Raw genomic sequence first — 25,054 nt, 5'->3', positions numbered from 1 at the left:
CTTGGCCACAAGAGCCTGAAACTCCTCTGGGGGAATCTTTTGCAGGTCTCCCTTTTAAGGCCTTAATGTCATTACAGAGAGAGGGATTCTTTTGTCTTGTGCTTGCCCTTGCTGCCCTCTCTGAGCAGCACCAAAATCTCCTCAAACTGAGCAGATGCAGTGCCTGGCTGCCAGTGCAGGATCCAGAGGGAGGGACACAACGAGCACCAGGTGTTTGAGGGCAGGACTGATGTGCCAAGTGTTCTAAACAACCACACAAACAGCCAAATGTTGAGCCACTGCAACGCTGCTGCTACTCAGATTCTCAACATCAGCCACAGCAAAGGAAGAGAAACCAAAATCAAACCCAAAACCGAGCACTGCTATGGACACACAAGAGTTTTTATCTTGGCTGGAGTTGTGCTCCCAGAGGGAAGACTGGATGTGGCAGTGACTTGGGGTCACGAGTCAGATCGAGACCAGATGTTGGCACAGATGACAAACACCAGCTGGGGCCAGGGCCAGAGTGGATTGTCATGGCAGGAGCTCCTGCTGCTGAGCAAAGACAGAGCCAGGAGGACAGGGCTGCTCCCCTCTCCTTGGGAGTTCTGGTCATCAGTTCAGGAACGTGGAGACACTTCCCAAACTGCAGCAACAGGATTCTGTTGGCTCTTCAGAGATTCAGTCCCAGAGCTGTTTTGGGTTCAGAAGAAGCAGAGGGAGTCTTTTGTGCCACATCTGGGAAGGGAATTGCAACAGAGGAGAGATCAGAACTCACAAACCCATCCACAACCACCCAATACCATTCCAGAGTGCCCAGGTGCCTCCCTGCTCTGCTCCATCCCTTGGAATCCCATGCTCCATCCCCTGGAATCTCATGTTCCAACCCCCTGGAATCTCATGTTCCATCTCCTGGAATCCTCCTGGAATCTCATGTTCCATCCCCTGGAATCTCATGTTCCATCCCCTGGAATCTCATGTTCCATCCCCTGGAATCTCATGTTCCATCCCCTGGAATCTCATGTTCAATCCCTTGGAATCTCATGTTCCATCCCCTGGAATCTCATGTTCCATCCCTTGGAATCTCATGTTCCATCCCTTGGAATCTCATGTTCCATCCCCTGGAATCTCATGTTCCATCCCCTGGAATCTCATGTTCCATCCCTTGGAATCTCATGTTCCATCCCCTGGAATCACATGTTCCATCCTCTGGAATCTCATGTTCCATCCTCTGGAATCTCATGTTCCATCCCCTGGAATCTCATGTTCCATCCCTTGGAATCTCATGTTCCATCCCCTGGAATCTCATGTTCCATCCCCTGGAATCACATGTTCCATCCCTTGGAATCTCATGTTCCATCCCCTGGAATCTCATGTTCCATCCCTTGGAATCTCATGTTCCATCCCTTGGAATCTCATGTTCCATCCCTTGGAATCTCATGTTCCATCCCCTGGAATCTCATGTTCCCCTGGAATCTCATGTTCCATCCCTGGAATCTCATGTTCCATCCCCTGGAATCTCATGTTCCATCCCCTGGAATCTCATGTTCCATCCCCTGGAATCTCATGTTCCATCCCCCTGGGATCTCATGTTCCATCCATTGGAATCTCATGTTCCAACCCCCTGGAATCTCATGTTCCATCCCCTGGAATCTCATGTTCCATCCCTTGGAATCTCATGTTCCATCCCCTGGAATCTCATGTTCCCTTGGAATCTCATGTTCCATCCCCCTGGAATCTCATGTTCCATCCCCTGGAATCTCATGTTCCATCCCCTGGAATCTCATGTTCCATCCCCTGGGATCTCATGTTCCATCCCCTGGAATCTCATGTTCCATCCCCTGGAATCTCATGTTCCATCCCCCTGGAATCTCATGTTCCATCCCCTGGAATCTCATGTTCCATCCCTTGGAATCTCATGTTCCATCCCTTGGAATCTCATGTTCCATCCCCTGGAATCACATGTTCCATCCCTTGGAATCAATGTTCCATCCATTGGAATCTCATGTTCCATTCCTTGGAATCTCATGTTCCATCCCCTGGAATCTCATGTTCCATCCCTTGGAATCTCATGTTCCATGTGGAACAGGACATGCCCAGGAAATTTCCAGGGAATGCCTTGGAAATTTGGGTTATAACCTGCCCAAACAGAAGGAAAACTACAAGGCCAATCCTGTGGAATTGCTCATGAGCAGATTCCCAAAAGGAAAATAAACTGTCCAGGACATGTGTAGGGAAAGTTCAGTGCAAGCCCATAAACTCTGGTCATTCACTGTTACTGAATCATGGGATACCCTGAGCTGGAAGGGATCCCAAAAGATCATTAATAAATCATAAAATATGATTTATTTATCATTCTTATTATTTATTTCCTTATCAGTAAATAAAGCCCAGCTTAAGCAGGCCTGACTCACATAAAGAGCATTCCAGGGGAGATGCTGAGTGCTGGACAAATCCTGTTTAGAAAATTCTGGTTTATCCCTTCCAACACTGCCTGGCTTTGTACAACTTTGTTAAATGTAAAAAACCAATTTGTCCAAGCAGCAGCTCCCTCACAGAGCCTTCAGCTCTCCCTCCACCCCTGGCAAAGGATCCAGGCAGAATTCCCAGCTCAGGACTGGGTTTAGCTCTCCTGAGCCAGGATCCAGAATTCCCAGCTCTCCCAGGACTGGGTTTAGCTCTGCTGAAGCAGGATCCAGGCAGAATTCCCAGCTCAGGACTGGGTTTAACTCTCCTGAGCCTGGATCCAGAATTCCCAGCTCTGCCAGGACTGGGTTAAGCTCTGCTGAAGCAGGATCCAGGCAGAATTCCCAGCTCAGGACTGGGTTTAACTCTGCAGAAGCAGGATCCAGGCAGAATTCCCAGCTCAGGACTGGGTTTAGCTCTGCAGAGCCTGGATCCAGAATTCCCAGCTCTCCCAGATCTGGGTTAAGCTCTGCTGAAAGAGAATCCAGGCAGAATTCCCAGCTCAGGACTGGGTTTAGCTCTGCTGAGCCTGGATCCAGGCAGAATTCCCAGCTCAGGACTGGGTTTAGCTCTCCTGAGCCTGGATCCAGGCAGAATTCCCAGCTCAGGGCTGGGTTTAGCCCTCCTGAGCCTGGATCCAGGCACAATTCCCAGCCCTGCCAGGCCTCTGCTGCCCCTGTGCTGCCCAGGGCTGTGCCAGCTCCCCTCCCAGGCCCTGCTGCCATTCCCACCTCCAGCAGACACAGAGAGCTGCTCCAGCTCAGCTTCCAGCTCGGCATCAGAGATGGGGGCGCTCAGCACCTTCTGGGGGACGGGAGGCAGATCCAGGGAGTCCTTGCTGGAGTCCTGCAGGAGACTGTCCAGCTCCTGCTCCAGCTCCTCAGAGTCCATCTCTGCTGAGCAAAGAAAAGAGTTCAGCTGCAAGGAGAACTCAGTGGCATCCTCACAGCACAGACTGAGATCCAAAACTGAGCTGTTATTCCTTCCCTCCATTGTTACTCACAAGGAATTTCCTGTACTCCTTTTAAAGGACTGAAATTTCAGTCCTGATCTCAGGGAGGAGAATTTTTTTCCTTGGCACTGAGGCCAAGAAGCTCTGGCACCTTTCAGCAGAGGCAAACAAGCTGCAGCAGCAACCAGGCCAGAGGAAAAAGCTCATCACTTCAACAAAACAAAGCAGCAGCTGCCCTAAAAATAGATTTAAACCAACATTACCCAGCTTTGAACTGAAACCCAGCCCCAAACGGGGACCACGAGGATCTGGAGATGGAGAAACTGTCAGGGGGGAGAAATCCCTGCTCCCATTCCCTTCAGGCACCAACTTTGGTGTTTTGGGAAGAGTTTATTGCCCCAGGAAGGTGCTGAATGTGGGGAGGGAGCAGGGAAGGGAGGGAAAAGGGAAAGGAGGGAAAAAGGGAAAGGAGGGAAAAGGGAAAGGAGGGAAAAAGGGAAAGGAGGGAAAAAGGGAAAGGGGGGAAAAAGGGAAAGGGGGGAAAAAGGGAAAGGAGGGAAAAAGGGAAAGGGGGGAAAAAGGGAAAGGGGGGAAAAAGGGAAAGGGGGGAAAAGGGGAAAGGGGGGAGAAAGGGAAAAGGGGGAAAAAGGGAAAGGGGGGAAAAAGGGAAAGGGGGGAAAAAGGGAAAGGGGGGAAAAAGGGAAAAGGGGGAAAAAGGGAAAGGGGGGAAAAAGGCAAAGGGGGGAAAAAGGGAAAGGGGGGAAAAAGGGAAGGGGGGGAAAAAGGGAAAGGGGGGAAAAAGGGAAAGGGGGGAAAAAGGGAAAGGGGGGAAAAGGGGAAAGGGGGGAAAAAGGGAAAGGAGGGAAAAAGGGAAAGGAGGGAAAAAGGGAAAGGAGGGAAAAAGGGAAAGGAGGGAAAAAGGGAAAGGAGGGAAAAGGGAAAGGAGGGAAAAAGGGAAAGGAGGGAAAAAGGGAAAGGGGGGAGAAAGGGAAAGGGGGGAGAAAGGGAAAGGGGGGAGAAAGGGAAAGGGGGGAGAAAGGGATGGGAGGGAGCAGGGAAAAGAGAGAGCAGGGAATGGAAGGAGCAGGGAAAAGAAGGACCAGGGAAAGGAAGGATCAGGGAAAGGGATGGAGCAGTGATAGGAAGGAGGAAGGGAAAGGGAGGGAGCAGGGAAAGGAGGCAGGAAGGGAAATGAGGGAGCAGAGAAGGGAGGGATCAATGAAAAGGAAGGAGCAGGGAAAAGAGGGAGTAAGGAAAAAGAAGGAGCAGGGAAAGGGATGGAGCAGGGAAAGGAGGGAGAAAGGGATGGGAAGGAGCAAGGAAAGGAAGGAGCAGGAAGGAATGGAGTAAGAACAAGGAGTAGGGAAAGGAGGAAGCAGGGATGGGAGGGAGCAGGGATAGGATGGAGTAAGGGACAGGAGGGAGCAGGGAAAGGAAGGATCAGGGAAAGGGAGGGAGAGGGAAAGGAGGCAGGAAGGGAAAGGAGGGAGCAGAGAAGGGAGGGATCAATGAAAAGGAAGGAGCAGGGAAAAGAAGGATCAGGAAAAGGGATGGAGCAGGGAAAGGAGGGAGTAAGGAAAAGGAGGGAGCAGGAAGGAATGGAGTAAGGACAAGGAGAGAGTAGGGAAAGGAGGGAGCAGGGATGGGAGGGAGGAAGGGACAGGAGGGAGCAGGGAAAAGAGAGAGCAGGACATGGAAGGAGCAAGGAAAGGAAGGAGCAAGGAAAGGAAGGAGCAGGGAAAGGGATGGAGTAAGGAAAGGAGGGGGGAAGGGAAAGGAGGGGGGAAGGGATGGGAAGGAGGAAGGGAAAGGAGGGAGCAGAGAAGGGAGGGTTCAATGAAAAGGAAGGAGCAGGGAAAGGAGGGAGTAAGGAAAAAGAAGGAGCAGGGAAAGGAAGGATCAGGAAAAGGGATGGAGCAGGGAAAGGAGGGAGTAAGGAAAAGGAGGGAGGAAGGAAGGAATGGAGTAAGGACAAGGAGTAGGGAAAGGAGGGAGCAGGGATGGGAGGGAGGAAGGGAAAGGAGGGAGCAAAGAAGGGAGGGATCAATGAAAAGGAAGGAGCAGGGAAAAGAGGGAGTAAGGAAAAAGAAGGAGCAGAGAAAGGGATGGAGCAGTGAAAGGAGGGGGGAAGGGAAAGGAGGGAGAAAGGGATGGGAAGGAGCAAGGATGGGAGGGAAAAGGGAAAGGAGGGAGCAGGGATGGGAAGGAGGGGGGATAGGATGGAGTAAGGGGCAGGAAGGAGCAGGGAAAGGAGGCAGGAAGGGAAAGGAGGGAGCAAAGAAGGGAGGGATCAATGAAAAGGAAGGAGCAGGGAAAAGAGGGAGTAAGGAAAAAGAAGGAGCAGGGAAAGGAAGGATCAGGGAAAGGGATGGAGCAGGGAAAGGGACGGAGCAAGGGAAAGGAGGGAGTAAGGAAGGAATGGAGTAAGGACAAGGAGTAGGGAAAGGAGGGAGCAGGGATGGGAGGGAGGAAGGGAAAGGAGGGAGCAGGGAAAAGAGAGAGCAGGAAATGGAAGGAGCAAGGAAAGGAAGGAGCAGGGAAAGGAAGGAGCAGGGAAAGGGAGGGAGCAAGGAAAGGAAGGAGGAAGGGAAAGGGAGGGAGCAGGGAAAGGAGGCAGGAAGGGAAAGGAGGGAGGAAGGAAGGAATGGAGTAAGGACAAGGAGTAGGGAAAGGAGGGAGCAGGGATGGGAAGGAGCAAAGAAGGGAGGGATCAATGAAAAGGAAGGAGCAGGGAAAAGAAGGAATAAGGAAAAAGAAGGAGCAGGGAAAGGGATGGAGCAGGGAAAGGAGGGAGTAAGGAAAAGGAGGGAGCAGGAAGGAATGAAGTAAGAACAAGGAGTAGGGAAAGGAGGGAGCAGGGATGGGAGGGAAAAGAGAAGGGAGGGAAAAAGGGAAAGGAGGGAGCAGGGAAAGGAAGGAGCAGGGATAGGATGGAGTAAGGGACAGGAGGGAGCAGGGAAAGGAAGGATCAGGGAAAGGGAGGGAGAGGGAAAGGAGGCAGGAAGGGAAAGGAGGGAGCAGAGAAGGGAGGGATCAATGAAAAGGAAGGAGCAGGGAAAAGAAGGATCAGGAAAAGGGATGGAGCAGGGAAAGGAGGGAGTAAGGAAAAGGAGGGAGCAGGAAGGAATGAAGTAAGGACAAGGAGAGAGTAGGGAAAGGAGGGAGCAGGGATGGGAGGGAGGAAGGGACAGGAGGGAGCAGGGAAAAGAGAGAGCAGGAAATGGAAGGAGCAAGGAAAGGAAGGAGCAAGGGAAAGGAAGGAGCAGGGAAAGGGATGGAGCAGGGAAAGGAGGGAGGAAGGGACAGGAGGGAGCAGGGATGGGAGGGAGGAGGGAAAAGGAGGGGGCAAAGAAGGGAGGGATCAATGAAAAGGAAGGAGCAGGGAAAAGAAGGAATAAGGAAAAAGAAGGAGCAGGGAAAGGAAGGAGCAGGGAAAGGGATGGAGCAGGGAAAGGAGGGAGTAAGGAAAAGGAGGGAGGAAGGAAGGAATGGAGTAAGGACAAGGAGAGAGTAGGGATGGGAGGGAGCAGGGATGGGAGGGAGGAAGGGAAAGGAGGGAGCAGGGATGGGAGGGAGCAGGGATGGGATAGAGCAGGGATGGGATAGAGCAGGGAAAGGAGGCAGGAAGGGAAAGGAGGGAGCAGGGATGGATGGGAGGGAGCAGGGATGGGATGGAGCAGGGATGGGATGGAGCAGGGAAAGGAGGCAGGAAGGGAAAGGAGGGAGCAGGGATGGATGGGATGGAGCAGGGATGGGATGGAGCAGGGAGGGGAGGGAGGAAGGGAAAGGAGGGAGCAGGGATGGGAGGGAGCAGGGATGGATGGGAGGGAGCAGGGAAAGGAGGGAGCAGGGATGGGAGGGAGGAAGTGAAAGGAGGGAGCAGGGATGGATGGGAGCAGGGATAGATGGGAGCAGGGATGGGAGGGAGCAGGGATGGGAGGGAGCAGGGATGGGAGGGAACAGGGATGGGAGGGAACAGGGATGGGAGGGAGCAGGGAAAGGGAGGGAGCAGGGATGGGAGGGAGCAGGGATGGGAGGGAGCAGGGATGGGATACAGCAGGGATGGGAGGGAGCAGGGATGCAAAGCAGAAGCAAAGGATGAGAAGCCAGCACATACCCAGCCCATTGATCCCCACTCCAGCCAGAGTCTGGGCCACTTCATCTTGAGTGTCACAAAGCTGAGGGAAAATAAACACAACCAGATCCAGATTAGAAATTCACTTTGTGCCCCACTGCAGCTTTACCAAAAGCAGAAATAACAAAATCACAAGCTGGCCTGAAGGCAGCAGGAATCAGTGCAAAATTCCCACCTTGGGTTTCACAAGAACATGCAGAAATGCAGGAGATCACAGAATTACACAATTAACTGCAAAAGAGCTTGGAGATCATCAAATCCAGCCTATAAACAATGAAATAAAATGAAATAAAATAGAATAAAATGAAATAAAATAGAATAAAATGAAATAGAATAAAAATAAAATAAATAGAATAAAATAAAACAAAATAAACTGAAAATAAAATAAAACTAGAATAGAAATAGAACAGAATAAAAACAGAATAAAAAATTTAAAATTAATAAAATAGAATAAAATAAAAGGAAATAAACTGAAAATAAAATAAAACTAGAATAAAAATAGAACAGAATAAAAACAGAATAAAAAAGTTAAATGAATAAAATAGAAAAAACAAAACAGTAATAAAATAAAAAATTAAAAAGAAATAAAATAAAATTAAATTTTAAAAACAGAATAAAAAAATAAATGAAATAAAATAAAATAAGAAATTAAAAAGAAATAGAATAAAATTTTAAAAATAAAATAAAAATATAAAATAAATTTAAAATACAATACAATATGATAAAATAAGTAAAATAAAATAAAATAAATAAAACACGAATAAAATAGAATAAAAAAACAAAGTAATAAAATAAAATAAAAAATTAAAAGAAATAAAATAAAATTTTAAAAATAAAATAAAATTACAAAATAAAATAAAATAAAACAAGAAATTAAAAAGAAATAGAATAAATTTTTTTAAAATAAAATTAAAATCATAAATAAATAAAATAAAGTACAATACAATTAAAATTAAAAAAACAATAAAATAAAGTACAATAAAATAAAAGACAAAGTACAATAAAGTACAATGAAATAAAGTAAAATAATAATAAAATAAAATAATAAAATAAAATAAAACAGAAATAAAATAGAACAGAAATAAAATAGAATAAATAAATAAAAAATGAATAAAATAAAAAATCAAAGTAATAGAATAAAAATTTTAAAAGAAATAAAATAAAATTTTAAAAATAAAATAAAAATAAAATAAAATAAAATAAGAAATTAAAAAGAAACAGAATAAAATTTTAAAAATAAAATGAAAATCATAAATAAATAAAATAAAATAAAGTGCAATACAATTAAAATTTAAAAATACAATAAAATACAATAAAGTACAATAAAATAAAAGACAAAGTACAATAAAGTACAATGAAATAAAGTAAAATGAAAATAAAATAAAATAATAAAATAAAACAGAAATAAAATAGAACAGAAATAAAATAAAATAAAAATTTAAAAATAAAATTTAAAAAATGAAATAAGAAATTAAAAAGAAATAGAATAAAATTTTTAAATGAAATAAAAATCATAAATAAATAAAATAAAATAAAGTGCAATACAATTAAAATTTAAAAATACAATAAAATACAATAAAGTACAATAAAATAAAAGACAAAGTACAATAAAGTACAATAAAGTAAAGTACGATAAAGTAAAGTACAATAAAGTAAAATAAAGTAAAATAAAATAAAATAAAATAAAATAAAATAAAATAAAATGTCAGGCTGTTTCATGCACACTGTTCATTCCAGCTTCCAAATGTTTAATTTGTATTTTTAATACAAATTTTTAATACACCCAAAGACTTCCTAGGAAAGCTGGGTGCTTCCCCAATATTGCAGATCAAAAAAAAAACCCAGAAAATTTAAAATAAATTAAAATCCATTGCAGCAAAACCAGAAGACACAGAAATCTTCTTGCTGATGCTTTAGCTCAAAATTAACTCAGGGAAAAGGGAAAAAAATGAAATAATTCAAAGCAACCAAAGAAGGAATAATGAATGAATATCTGGGCAGGTTTCTGGGAATCTGCTCTGTTGTATTTTGGATTTTGTTACCTCTTGGATCTGATCCACCAGGTTCTCTGCCCGCTCCACAGTCACGTCCTTCATGGAGAGCTTCAGAGCTCCCACCCCTGCCTGGTAGGCATTGAACACCTGGAAATTCAAAATAAAACAGATTATAAACACCTGGAAATGCAAAATAAAACAGATTATAAACACCTGGAAATGCAAAAAAAACAGATTATAAACACCTGGAAATGCAAATAAAACAGAGGATAAACATTATTATACCTGGAAATTCAAAATAAAACAGATTATAAACATTATTATACCTGGAAATTCAAAATAAAACAGAGGATAAACACCTGGAAATTCAAAATAAAACAGATGATAAACACCTGGAAATTCAAAATAAAAGAGATGAAGATGCACGATGCTGATGAACTCCAGGCTGGTAGGTATTAAATACATGGAAATTCAAAAAAAACAGAGGATAAACACCTGGAAATGCAAATAAAACAGAGCATAAACACTGGAAATTCAAATAAAACAGATAATAAATACCTGGAAATTTAAATAAAACAGAGGATAAACACCTGGAAATGCAAAATAAAATAGAGCATAAACACCTGGAAATTCAAAATAAAACAGATCAAGATGCACAGTGATGAACTCCAGGCTGGTACATGTTAAATACCTTGAAATTCAAAATAAAAGAGATGAAGATGCAGAGTGTAGTGGATTCCAGGCTGGTAGTTATTTAATAACTTGAAATAAAAAATAAAATACAGAAAGATGCACAGTGCTCATGAACTCCAGCCTGAAAGGCATTAAACACTTAGAAATTAAAAATAAAAGAGATGAAGATGCACAATGCTCATGAATTCCAGCCTAGCAGGTATTAAATACCTTGAAATTAAAAATGAAAGAGATGAATTAAAAATGAAGGGGTCAGGGGAAGGAGCAGGGGAAGGAGCAGGGAAGGAGCAGGGGAGGAGCAGGGGAAGGAGCAGGGGAAGGAGCAGAGGAGGAGCAGGGGAGGAGCCAGGGCAAGGAGCCGGGGAGGAGCAGGGGAAGGAGCAGGGGAAGGAGCAGGGGAGGAGCAGGGGAGGAGCAGGGGAAGGAGCAGGGGAGGAGCAGGGGAGGAGCAGGGGAGGAGCAGGGAAGGAGCCCAGGGAGGAGCAGGGAAGGAGCAGAGGAGGAGCAGGGGAGGAGCAGGGGAGGAGCAGGGAAGGAGCAGGGAAGGAGCAGGGAAGGAGCAGGGAAGGAGCAGGGAAGGAGCAGGGGAGGAGCAGGGGAAGGAGCAGGGAAGGAGAAGGGGAAGGAGAAGGGAAGGAGAAGGGGGAGAAGCAGGGGAGGAGCAGGGGAGGAGCAGGGGAGGAGCAGGGGAAGGAGCAGGGGAGGAGCAGGGGAGGAGCAGGGGAAGGAGCAGGGGAGGAGCCCAGAGGGAGGAGCAGGGGAAGGAGCAGGGGAAGGAGCAGGGGAGGAGCAGGGGAGGAGCAGGGGAGGAGCAGGGGAGGAGCCCAGAGGGAGGAGCCCAGGGAGGAGCCTCGGTACCATCTGGTCGGTCTGGGAGGCGTAGATCCGATCCAGGATTCCCTGCACCGCATCCAGCTTGGAGTGCAGCTCCTCGATGCGCCGCTCCGTCCTCCGCTTGGCCTTGAGGCACCTCAGGGCCTGCCAGGGACACAAACACGGACAGAGCTCAGATCACACACACACACAGAGATATCAAATCACACACACACACACAGAGCTCAGATCACAAACACAGAGAGAGCTCAAATCACAGAGCTCAGCTCACACACATACACACAACACACGCAGAGAGCTCAGATCACACAGAGAGAGAGCTCAGATCACACACACAGAGGGCTCAGATCACACACACACACACACACACCCACCGAGAGGGCTCAGATCACAAACATGCACACAGAGACCTCAACTCACACACACACAGAGCTCAGCTCACACACACACACACAGAGTTTAGCTTCACACAGAGATACCTCAGCTCACACACAGATACCTCAGCTTCAAACACACACACAGAGCTCAGATCATAGAGAGAGCGCTCAGCTTCACAGAGAGCTCAGATCACACACACAGATACCTCAGCTTCACAAACACACACACAGAGAGCTCAGCTCACACACAGAGAGCTCAGCTTCACAAACCCACATACAGACACTTCAGCTCAGTTTCACAAACTCACAGAGATGTCAGCTTCACACACACACAGAGCTCAGCTCACACACACACACAGAGCTTAGCTTCACAAACACAGAGATACCTCAACTCACACACAGATACCTCAGCTTCACAAACACACACACACAGAGCTCAGATCATACAGAGAGAGCTCAGCTTCACAGACAGAGAGCTCAGATCACACACACAGAGACAGAGCTCAGATCACACAGACAGAGATCAAATCACACACACACACATACAGAGAGAGCTCAGCTCACAAACAGAGAGAGCTTAGCTTCACAAACACACACAGAGATACCTCAACTCACACACAGAGAGCTCAGATTCACACACAGAGACAGAGAGAGCTCAGCTCACACACACACAGAGCTCAGCTCACACAGAGACACCACAGCTCAGCTTCACAAACACACACACACAGAGCTCAGCTCACACACAGAGCCCTCAGCTTCACAAACACACCCACAGAGCCCTCAGCTGCACTCACACACACACAGAAACACACTCAGTTCAGCTCACACAAACACACAGAGAGCTCAGCTCACACACAGAGCCCTCAGCTTCACAAACACACACACACCTAAGCTCACACACAGAGCCCTCAGCTTCACAAACACACTCACACACAGAGCTCAGCTCACACACACACACAGAGAGCTCAGCTCACACACAGAGCCCTCAGCTTCACAAACACACACACACAGAGCTCAGCTCACACAAACACACAGAGAGCTCAGCACACACACAGCCCTCAGCTTCACAAACACACACACAGATACCTAAGCTCACACACAGAGCCCTCAGCTTCACAAACACACTCACACACAGAGCTCAGCTCACACAAACACACACACACAGATACCTAAGCTCACACACAGAAGCCTCAGCTCAGCTTCACACACAAATCTGGGAACTTTCCCCTCCCCTGGGCTTATTCCCACTTTGGTGAGTCCAATACTCCTGCTGGCACCATGGTGTGGGAATCCTTAAATCAGAGGGGTTTGGGAAAGCTGCAAGGGCAGGCCTCAGAGACAGAACTGTGATTGGAGCTAAGCAGCAGCCATGAGATTTGTCAGCAGAAAAGTTACATGAGGTGTAAAAAGTAAGGACAAATAAAAACAATGGTCTGTGTATTAACACTTGGCTAGAATGAATGCCAACACCCCTGGGATGAAGCCCCCAAGTGTAACCCTGGGCATGAGCTGCAGCTCTGGGGCAGCTCCAGGACATTGCCCTGGCAATTCCACTCACCAGCTGCTTCTTCCCAGCTCTGCAAGCACTCCTGGCATCCTCTTTACACCTGCAAGATGGAAAAAGGAGAAAGGAAAGGAATTTTCTTCCTTTTTCCACAACCCACAACCACCCTCCCTCTGTCTGAGGGGACCACAAGGTGCATTTTGGATACAACCACCCTCAAACCACTGCTGAGTCCCACAAGCCCTTGACTGCATTCCAAATCCTTGCAAACACTCCCTGCACCTTGTTTTCACAGGGAACAAAGGCTGGGAAAGCTGCCCCAGCACATGGCTGTGACTGTTCTGTTTATGAACAGGAAACAACAACAAGGAGAAAGCAGCTTCTAATTGTGTCCCAGAGCTCTACATCCCACAGATGTTGTTCCCACCACCCTTCCCCAAATTACTTCTCTGCTTCCTGGGAAAGGGACTCCACCTTCTGTGACAGCAGCTGCTCACTCTGCATCAGCTGGTAAACCCCAATGTCCACGTCGTTCATTGGGGACACCTTGGCGTGGAGGCCTCGGGCAAACTTCACAATCTGAAAGCACAGCACAGGCTGGAGTCACCCCCAGAAATCTCAATCAGGAATAATTGCACTGGGAAGGAAGGAAAAGAAGTTTTGGCACTCCCAGTTTAGGCCTTGGAGTCATGAGGATGTCCCAGTCACCAGAGGATTTCATATTAAACGAGGATCAGGATGAGCAGAGTGGAAAGAAAAAGCCTTAAGGGAACACCTGGAGGGTTTAAAGCTGTGCCTGGATCCTGGAAGGGGATGGGAATGTCAGACTGCCAAGGACTTCAGAACACTGCAGGGAAAGGGGAATCTCAGAGCTGAGTGCCTGCACCTCTGCAGGAAGTGACAAACATAATAGAATATAATATATAATATTATTATACATTATATTATAATATATAATATGTAATATAAATTATATAATATAAATTATATATAATATAATATAATAGAACAGAATAGAATATAATATAATATAATATAATGTAAATTGTATAATTTCATATAATATAATATGACAGGATATGGTATGATAGGATATGAGATAATAGGATATCATAGAATAGGATTTCCTATAATGTAATGTAATATAATATAATATGAATAATATAATATAATATATCATATCATGTAATTTCATATAATAGAATTTCATATATTTTCATATACTTTCATATAATACAATTTCATATGATATATTATTTCATATAATATAATTTCATATAATTTCATATCATATAATATAATATGATATAATTTCATATAATATAATATGATATGATATGATATAATATAATACAATATAATATAATTTCTTATATTATATAATATAATTTCATATGATATGATATGATTTCATATAATATGATAGGATAGGAAAAGCTTTTCCAAACCATGGAATTCCATGCTGATTCCAGAGGTGTGGAGTTTGTGTGGTTGGGAAAAGCCAACCTGCAGAGTCTGCCATGGTTTTAACTCTTCAATTAAATCTGAATTGTTATAAATGTTTAAAAAACCTACTGGCACCGTGGTATTTTCTGAAAAACCCCCTTGCCAGGATTCCCTCTCCTGGGAAGATGAGAAGCCTCAGCTCCTCCAGGTTTTGTCCTCTGGAAGGTGGTGTGGAGATTGTTTATCCACACATGGGAACTGTTTTCAATTAATGACCAATCACCATCCCCTGTGTCAGACTCTGAGGAGTCAGCCATGAGCTTTCATGATTATTTTTTCTACCTTCTGATGTATCCCTTCCCTTTCTTTAGTATACTTTTAGTATATAATTAATATCATATCATATTATATGATTTCATATAATATAATATGACATAATTTCATATAATAGAATATGACAGGATATGGTATGATAGAATATGATATAATAAGATGTCATATAATTTCATATAATATAATATAATTTCATATAATATAATGTAATATGATATGATATATGATATGATATAATATAATACGACAGGATATGGTATGATAGGATATGGTATGACAGAATATGATATAATAGGATATCATATAATTTCATATAATAGAATAGAATAGAATAGAATGTAATATCATATAGCATATAATTTCATATAATTTCATATAATATAATATAATATAATATAATATAATATAATATGACAGGATATTATAGGGTATGGTATGACAGGATATTATATAATAGGATATCATATAGTTTCATATAATATATTATATTATAATGTAATGTAATATATCACATATAATTTCATATCATTTCATATCATATAATATAATACTATATAATTTCATATAATATGATAGGATATGATAGGATATCATATAATAGGATATCATATAATTTCATATAATATAACATAATGTAATGTACCGTAATGTAATGTAATATGATATGATATGATACGATTTCATATAATATAATATGACAGGTTATGATATGACAGGATATGGTATAATAGGATATGACATAATAGGATATCATAGAATAGGATTTCATATAATATATTAGAATAGAATAGAATGTAATATCATATAGCATATATTTTCATATTATATTATATTATATTATATTATATTATATTATATTATATTATATTATATTATATTATATTATATTATATTATTTCATATAATATAATTTCTTATAATATAATTTCATATAATATAATATAATTTCATATGACAGGATATTATATAATAGGATAACATAGTTTCATATAATATTTTATAATATAATGTAATGTAATGTAATATCATATCATATATAATTTCATATCATTTTATATAAATTAATATCACATAATATAATATGATATAATTTCATATAATATGATAGGATATGGTAGGATATCATATAATAGGATATAATACAATAGGATTTCATATAATTTAATTAACATAACATTCTATCAGCCTTCTGAAGACATGGAGTCAAATCCTCATCTCTCACCTCATCCTGGGGGTCTCCCACCACGATTTCCTGTCACCCACACCCCCACTGAAGCAGGTGCAATTTACCTTTCCAGCCACAGCACACCCACTTCAGCCACCAATACCTCCAATCCATTTCTCTGCGGGCAGATGGAAGCAAGACAGGGATGATACCACCCCAAAGCAGTCACCTGGACCCTGTACCTTCTCTCCGTTCTGCTCCAGGATGGTGACCCTCTTCTCCTTCTGCAGCTGCAGCAGCAGCAGGTAGAAGGTTCTCTCGTCGGGGCACAGGCCGGCGCACAGCGAGCGCAGCTCCGACAGCGCCACCACGGGGTGCGACGAGAGCGCCGAGCTCTGGTACAGCCGGTAAACCTCCTCTGCCTTCTCCTGCAACGAGCCCGCACACACAATGTTGTGTGCCCACATAATCCCACAATGATGTTGGGATTATGTAGGAGTCGAATGTTAAGTCTTTAAGGTCGGTATATTCGTAGGTTCAGTATCATTGGTGGCCGATGGCTTTTAGGGTTAGGTCAGGTTCGTTGATTTCGTCTATTATGTAGAGGATTCGTAGGGATGGGAGGGCAAGCGTGACTAGGACTATGGCGGGGAGGATTGTTCAGACAAGTTCGATTACTTGTGCGTTGACTGTGGTTGATGTCAGTTTTTCTGTGAGTGTGTGAGTTAGTAGATATAGGACAAGGCTGCAGATTGCTAGTGCGACTATTAGAGCGTAGTCGTGGAATCCTATTAGTTCTTCTATGATGGGCGAGGAAGCGTCTTGGAAGTTAAGTTGTGAGTGGTTGGCCATATTAGGTAGAGATGTACTGGGTTTTCACCTGTAATTTAGTCTTGACAAGACTATGTAATTATTTTACTAACATCTCTTCATGAGAAAGAAGCATAAGTGGTTTATGCGGTTGGCTTGAAACCAACATATGGGGGTTCGACTCCTTCCTTTCTTGGACTTGGACAAAGGCGGGTTCTTCGAAAGTGTGGAATGGGGGTGGGCAGCCGTGGATTCCCAGGGAATTCAGGAGCTGAGAGTTTAGTCAGAGATAAGCTTCACTGGAGTTCCTTCATCAAGACATATCTACTTATTTTAATTAAGAGTTAGTAGTTTAATAACTGATTGCTTGTCAACACAATGTTTGGTTAGCTGGGTTTATAATTGAAGCCCCAAAACAAATAGCCTTTAAGGAAATAATGAGTTAAAACATGAGATGAGAAGTATTTGAAAAGGCATAGCATTTAGGAAACATATAGAGCAATAAATCAGCTAAAGCATGGAACATAATGACAAGAAGAGAGATAGGGATAGGAGAATTGGTAGGCTAAGCATGTTCAGAGCCAACAATGTCAAACTGACCCTAAGAACCTTGCCAAGCCATGGGGACCAAGCCAAGTACACCGGGAATTGGCCATATTAGGATAGGAGTTCAAAAGTTTAAGGAGGAAGACTCATCAGGAGACCCCTGCCCATGATGAAGGCAACCGGAACGGCCACCAAGATGATCCTCAAAAGAGATGTCTCCGCCCACACTCCGCCTACACCACGCCTCTTATGAATATGCATGCAAAAACATGATTATGCATGTGATATGATGTAACTCTATATTCAAAACTGTATAAAAGGCTTGCTTTTGTTACGAGATACTCAGAAATCCCTTTTGTGATTTCTCCGACGCGTCGTAATAAAATACCTCCTGTCTATGTTGACTTAAACTGAGTCTCTTAGGCAGTTATTCTCGCCTTTTGGGGCAAAATTCGGCATCATAATGAAGAATATAGAAAATGATAAATAGCTTTTAGGAACATAAGACAATTGTTTTTAGCAACATAAAACAATTGTGGCCTCCTCTGTTCTGAAACCAATCGAAGATGGGGAATGGGGGTTCTACCAATGGTTCATTTGTCAGATTTGCATTGAAAAGGTAAAATGGTCAGAATGAGGAAGACTTCATTTATTTCCTCAGTTTGGGACCCCTCCCCATGAAAGGGACAACCAACCCATTTCAAACTACCCATGCTTAATACCTTTGGAACTAATTACCATGGGAAATGGGGAATGGGATGTACCAAAGTTATGAATGTGTATTTGTATTTTGGGTGTTCAATACCTGTATAGATAAAGGACTCTGTAATCACCTGTAAATGGTGTGTACTTGGGAATTATCCCACAATAATCATACACTTTTTAACTCTAAACTGTCAGAGAGTTTTGGGTATTGGTACTAGATCAATATCCATATTGGGAATGGGATGTACCAAAGATATGAATGTGTATTTGTATTTTGGGTGTTCAATACCCAAAAGGACTCTAATCACCAATTTACAGGTAATCACCTGTAAATTGCAGGGTGTATTTGGGAGCTATCCCACAATAAACATCCACTGTCTAACTCTAAACTGGCAGAGAGTTTTGGATATTGGTACTAAATCAATATCCATATTGGGAATGGGAAGTACCAAAGTTATCAATATGCATTTGTATTTTGGGTATTCAATATTTGTATAGATAAAGGACTCTGTAATCACCTGTAAATGGTGTGTACTTGGGAATTATCCCACAATAATCATACACTTTTTAACTCTAAACTGTCAGAGAGTTTTGGGTATCGGTACTAGATCAATATCCATATTGGGAATGGGATGTACCAAATATATGAATGTGTATTTGTATTTTGGGTGTTCAATACCTGTATGGATACAAGGACTCTCTAAACACCTGTAAATTGTTTTTTGATTGTTGTTTGATTTCTAACTTTAAACTGTCAGAGAGTTTTTGGATATTGGTACTAGATCAATATCCATATTGGGAATGGGATGTACCAAAGATGTGAATGTGTATTTGTATTTTGGGTATTCAATACCCAAAAGGACTCTGTGATCACCTGTAAATTGCAGGGTGCATTTGGGAGTTATCCCACAATAAACATCCACTGTCTAACTCTAAACTGTCAGAGAGTTTTTGGATATTGGTACTAGATCAATATCCATATTGGGAATGGGAAGTACCAAAGTTATCAATATGCATTTGTATTTTGGGTATTCAATATTTGTATAGACAAAAGGACTCTGTAATCACCTGTAAATTGCAGGGTGTATTTGGGAGCTATCCCACAATAACTTTAAACTGTCAGAGAGTTTTTGGATATCAGTACTAGATCAATATCAGGATGTACCAAAGATGTGAATGTGTATTTGCAGTTTGGGTATTCAATACCCAAAAGGACTCTGTAATCACCTGTAAATTGCAGGGTGTATTTGGGAGCTATCCCACAATAAACATACAATTTCTAACTCTAAACTCTTAGAGAGTTTTTGTCTGTCACAGTTGGATATTGGTATTAGATCAATATCCATAATTTTTTAATAAATCACAGTGATGCCTTAGGATTCCACCTTTGGAATTTTCCAGATCCTGCCCTGCCTTAGTGCATCCCTCTGAACTCCAAACAGAGTGTTGGTTACTGGCTTCACATTCTGGGCACACAGAACAATCCCTCCAGACCTGAGATCCAGGGACACTCTGCTGCCTCAGGCCCCAAAAAACATCAACAAAGTGAATTAGAGGGACAAACTGGGGGTAAATATAACCTGAATCTGTAATTGAACAATTAACTCCTGATATGTAAATGAATCAAACTCATACCTGTCTGAAAAACTCAGGAGCACTGTGCATCCTGGAGGCTGCTGACTGCCCAAGGTGTAGCTACTGAAAGCCTTTAATATTATCTATTATTAATATTATTTATTATTAACATGTACTAAATTATTATTTGTTATTAATAAATATTTATTAATTTGTTATTGATTCCGTTTACTTTTTTATTAATAAATTTATTATTTCTTATTAATGAATAATACCGACTTTATTCTCTAGCTCTGTCTAGCCTCTGTTGTAGGCAGCCACCCCAAGGCATCCCAGGGATGCTCACACAGCATCCCTGCTCTTCCCAAACCCTCCCACACCTCCTTCCTCCCAGCTTGGACACTTCCTGCTTTATTCTGGAGTGAATTTCACAATGAGCCACAGGGAACTCTCAAAATAGTCACCCACAAAAACCAAAACTCTGTTATTGACATTCCCTGGAAAGCTGTGGAGCAGCACAGGAACCACACAGGCAATCAATGGGCTTCCCCTGCACTTCCTGGAAATCCCTCCCCAGGTCTGAAACAAATAAAAACTCCTGCTTTTAAAGATTTCCTGCATTTCTGCTGGACACAGTAACCCAGAGAAGCACGGCAAGGCCTGGGGCTCATTCAGCAGACACAGAGTAACAGAGAGAGAGGAGGGGCTGGGCCAGGATCCAAGCCCATGGGAAAGCAGCTGGAATAATGTCCAGGGAATGTGGGCTGGGGGGATTTGGGTGGCCAGGCTGGGACTGATCCATCCCCTGGAGCAGATGGAGCTGGGGCTCAGAGCTCCTGCACAGGAATGAGCACAGCTCCAGCCAGGCTGGGATTGATCCATCCCCTGGAGCAGATGGAGCTGGGGCTCAGAGCTCCTGCACAGGAATGAGCTCCAGTCAGGTGGGATTGATCCATCTGGGGTTGTTCAGCCTGGAAAAAAGGAGACTCAGGGGTGACCTTATCACTCTCTTCAGCTTCCTGGAGGGTGGCTGTGGTGAGCTGGGGTCGGTCTCTTTCTCCAGGCAACAACAGACAGAACAAGAGGGCACAGTCTCAAGCTGCCAAGGGAGATACAGGCTAGAATTATTTTACAGAAAGAGTGGTCAAATACTGGAATCATCTACCCAGGGAGGTGGTAGAGTCATCATCCCTTGAAGAGTTTAAAAAAAGACTGGATGTGGCACTTGGTGCCATGATCTAGTTGAGGTATTAGAACATGGGTTGGACTTGATGATCTTAAAGGTCTCTTCCAACCTAGAATTTCTGTGATTTCTGTGATCCCTGCTCATCCCTGGGGCAGATGGAGCTGAGGAACTCTGAGCCCCATGTCCTGCACAGGAATGAGCTCCAGCCAGATTGGGCCTATCCCATGCCCTGTTCATCCCAGGAGCAGATGGAGCTGGGGCTCAGAGCTCCTGCACAGGAACGAGCTCCAGCCAGGCTGGGATTGATCCATCCCTGCTCATCCCTGGGGCAGATGGAGCTCAGGCTCGAGTTCCTCATGTCTGTACAGAATGAGCTCCAGCCAGGCTGGGCCTGTCCCATCCCTGCTCATCCCTGGGGCAGATGGAGCTCAGGCTCAGAGTTCCTCATGTCCTGCACAGGAATGAGCTCCAGCCAGGCTGGGATTGATCCATCTGGGTTGTTCAGCCTGGAGAAAAGGAGACTCAGGGGTGACCTTATCACTCTCTTCAGCTTCCTGGAGGGTGGCTGTGGTGAGCTGGGGTCGGTCTCTTTCTCCAGGCAACAACAGACAGAACAAGAGGGCACAGTCTCAAGCTGCCAAGGGAGATACAGGCTAGAATTGAGGAGGAAGTATTTTACAGGGAGGTGGTAGAGTCACCATCCCTTGAAGAGTTTAAAAAAAGACTGGATGTGGCACTTGGTGCCATGATCTAGTTGAGGTATTAGAACATGGGTTGGACTTGATGATCTTAAAGGTCTCTTCCAACCTAGAATTTCTGTGATTTCTGTGATTCGTGATCCCGGCTCATCCCTGGGGCAGATGGAGCTGAGGAACTCTGAGCCCCATGTCTTGCACAGGAATGAGCTCCAGCCAGATTGGGCCTGTCCCATCACTGCTCATCCCTGGAGCAGATGGAGCTGGGACTCAGAGCTCCTGCACAGGAATGAGCTCCAGCCAGGCTGGGATTGATCCATCCTTGCTCATCCCTGGAGCAGATAGAGCTGGGGCTCAGAGCTCCTCGTGTCCTGCACAGGAATGATCTCCAGCCAGGCTGGGATTGATCCCATCCTGCTCATCCTGGAGTGGGCTCAGGATTCTGCCAGATGAGCCATGCAGCCGGGCTGGTGATCCATCCTGGCAGATGAGCTGGCCATGCTCCTGCACAGGAATGAGCTCCAGCCTGGCTGTGCCTGCCCAATCTCCTGTTCATCCCAAGAGCAAATGGAGCTGGGGCTCAGAATTCCTGCACAGGAATGAGCTCCAGCCAGGCTGGGACTGTCCCATCCCTGCTCATCCCTGAAATAGATGGAGATGGGGCTCAGAGTTCCTGCACAGGGATGAGCTCCAGTGTGGGATTCCCAGCTCCCAGCACAGTTCTCACCTCCCTGGACAAGCAGGGAATTGTGTCCCTCCCTTTTCCTGGAGTCAGTGAGAAGTCACTGTCAGAACCATGGAATGGCTTGGGATGGAAGGACCTGAAATCCCCCCCAGTGCCACCCCTGCCATGCAGGGACACCTCCCACTGCACCAGGGGCTCCAGCCTGGACTTGGGCACTGCCAGGGATGCAGGGGCAGCCACAGCTCCCTGGGAATGCCATCCCACCTTCACAGGGAACAATTCCTTCCCAGTATCCCATCCAGCCCTGCCCTCTGGCAGTGGGAGCCATTCCCTGTGTCCTGTCCCTCCACCCTTGTCCCCAGCCCCTCTCCAGCTCTCCTGGAGCCCCCTCAGGCTCTGCAAGGGGCTCTGAGCTCTCCCTGGAGTTTCTCCTCTCCAGGTGAGCACCTCCAGCTCTCCCAGCCTGGTCCAGCCCTTGGAGCAGCTCCATCATTTTCAAGGAACCTCCAAATCCCTTCCCATCCCCAAGGCACTCCCCACATCCCTCTCCAGGCTCAGCAGCACCAAGGAAGATCTGCCCAGCCCTGGAAATGACTCCTGGTTTTCCTGGACATGCACAATCTCAGGAAAGCTTCTCCACAACACTCACCTGCAGCAGCTCCACGTAAATCAGAACCTCCTCTTCCTCAGGGATTTTGCTGTCCCCCAGCACGCTGGAGAGGGTCCACTTGAGGGGCTTCAGGATGAAAACTCCCACACCCCATGAGATCCAGCTGCTGTCTACACTGGCCATGAAGTCTGACTCCCTCTGGAGCTTCCCACGTCTAGGGAGAAGATAATTCAGGTGGAACTGAACACAGCCAGTCTAAACCCTGGATATCCTGCACATCCTCCACTCCAGTGATATTTTCTATCACCAAATCCAGCTCAAGTTTGAGATGTCATTGCTGGAAGCACCCAGAGGTTTCCACTCCTCCCCTGCTTCCTCTGGATCCCAAGTGCTTTTTGTTTACTCTTTTTTCCCGTTTTGCAAGTTTCTCCCAGTTTTCTACTCAAAACTGATGAGGCATCAAAGGAGGGATGAACAGGGAGGGTCAGTTTTAGGGGTAATCAGCCATTTCAGGATAGCTCTGTTTTTATACTAAATTGCAACAACAGCTTCTCAAATCTACCGGTTTTAATTTTCAGGTCACCAACAGAGCAATTTCACAGCACAAAACCTCTGGTTGCAAACACAGCTCAACACATCCCCGGTGCCCTCAGCAGCCGCGACACCACAACATTCCTGGGCTTATCTCCCTGTTTAGCAGCGATATTCCTGTGGGAATATTCCTGTCCTCCCACACCTCCTGAGCTCTGACTCCCTGTCCAGCTCGGCCTCCCAGATTTCACACACAAACCATGAACCGCAATTCACAGAATCTCAGACTGCTTTGGCTTGGAAGGACCTCAAATCCCACCCAGCGCCACCCCTGCCATGCCAGGACACCCGACACTGCCTCAGGCTGCTCCAAGCCCCATCCAAGCCGGCCTCGGACGCTTCCAGGCACGGGGCAGCCACAGCTGCTGTGCGAACCCCGTGCCAGGGCAGAATTCCAGCCCCGGGCGGGCACAGCGCGGATCCATCGCCAGCCGCATCCCCTGACACCCCCCACACCCGCCCCGAGCTCCTTTACCTCAGCAGCTCCCTGAGGACGGTGCCGAGCCCCAAGGGGACGCTGCCCCGCCGCTCGAAGCCGTTCTGCAGCTCCCTCAGGCACGTCCTCACCGCGCCCCTCCGCCGGCCGCGGGCCAGAACCAGCCCGACCCAGAAGGCCATCTTGCTGTCCCACTCGGTGCTGTTCACCTCGCGGCTCTGCTTGAAGGCCGAGAACAGGAAGGCCATGCGCTCGTCATCCGTCTCCCACTCCGGGGGCAGGTCCCCGGCCGGGGCCGGCCCAGGGGGGGCCTCCCCCGGGCTGCACATCTACGCGAGCCCCCGGCTCGGCCGCGGCCTCCGCCCGGCCCGGCCGCCCGCCCGCCTCAGGGGAGACTCACACGGAGCATGCGCGGTGCCACCCCCGCGCCCCCCCCGCCTCACTCAGGGTGGGCCGCGCCGTCCCCCCCTCAGCCCCCGCTGTGGTACGGCCCGGAGGGGGTCAAGGGCCCCGCCCCCAATCGCCGCCCGGATTCCTGTGGTGACGTCACTGTGACGTCATATATGGCTGTCATAAAAGTGTCAAGGCCACTGGTGAGGGGGCGGGGCTTGGACTATTCGGGACTACATATAATAATTATATATATAATATACATTTCCCATCTATCTCATATACAGAATAAATATATATTTTTAACTTTCATTATTAAACATTATCATCATCATCATCATTCTGAATATCGTTATTATCATTATTACCTAGTAATTATACTATTACTATATTAAATAATATTAATATATCATATTATGTTATATGATATAATATTATGTCATCTATATGATTATATTATATCACATTATATTACAATATTCTCTTATTATTATATATAATACTATTATTACATTATTATATTATTATATTGATATTATTATAATCATAGTTCTATATTATTAATAATTATAATGAATATGTAACATATAATAATATATAATAATTAATGTATTATAACATAATGTACATATAACATAAAGTTTATAATAAAATTTTTGTTATTGTATAATACCATAACTAAATATTAATTAGTATGTAACAACGTAGGTATAAGTATATTCTATAATACTATATTATGTATAATATATTTAAATTATATAATACAATATTATATATGTGATATAATCGGATATTATATCACATCATGATACAAAATTATATTAGATGATAATATAATATTATATTATCAATATTTCATATATAATGGATCTAATTGTTATTAGATAATATAATATATATATCTAATAACAATTATATATATAATATATGTTATTACACAATATGTT

At 44.5% G+C, this 25,054-nt stretch overlaps 1 protein-coding gene across 1 annotated transcript; it reads right to left on the bottom strand.

Annotated features, from left to right (window-relative positions):
* Positions 1-270: 270 nt before the first annotated feature.
* CHMP7 (charged multivesicular body protein 7) lies at positions 271-24,121 on the bottom strand. The gene is made up of 10 exons (XM_064730985.1): positions 23,757-24,121; positions 22,730-22,904; positions 16,121-16,306; positions 13,380-13,513; positions 12,989-13,037; positions 11,078-11,197; positions 9,575-9,673; positions 7,515-7,575; positions 3,177-3,338; positions 271-717 (listed from the first exon to the last, which is right to left on the bottom strand). Exons 1-10 carry the CDS (start codon positions 24,044-24,046, stop codon positions 653-655), a joined length of 1,341 nt encoding a protein of 446 aa, XP_064587055.1. The 5' UTR covers positions 24,047-24,121; the 3' UTR covers positions 271-652.
* Between the last annotated feature and the right edge of the window lie 933 nt (positions 24,122-25,054).

Source organism: Zonotrichia leucophrys, chromosome 22 (assembly GCF_028769735.1).
Source record: "Zonotrichia leucophrys gambelii isolate GWCS_2022_RI chromosome 22, RI_Zleu_2.0, whole genome shotgun sequence".
Lineage (NCBI taxonomy): Eukaryota > Metazoa > Chordata > Aves > Passeriformes > Passerellidae > Zonotrichia > Zonotrichia leucophrys.
The sequence above is the reverse complement of the archived record's forward strand: the minus strand, read 5'-3'. Positions and strand labels throughout refer to the sequence as shown.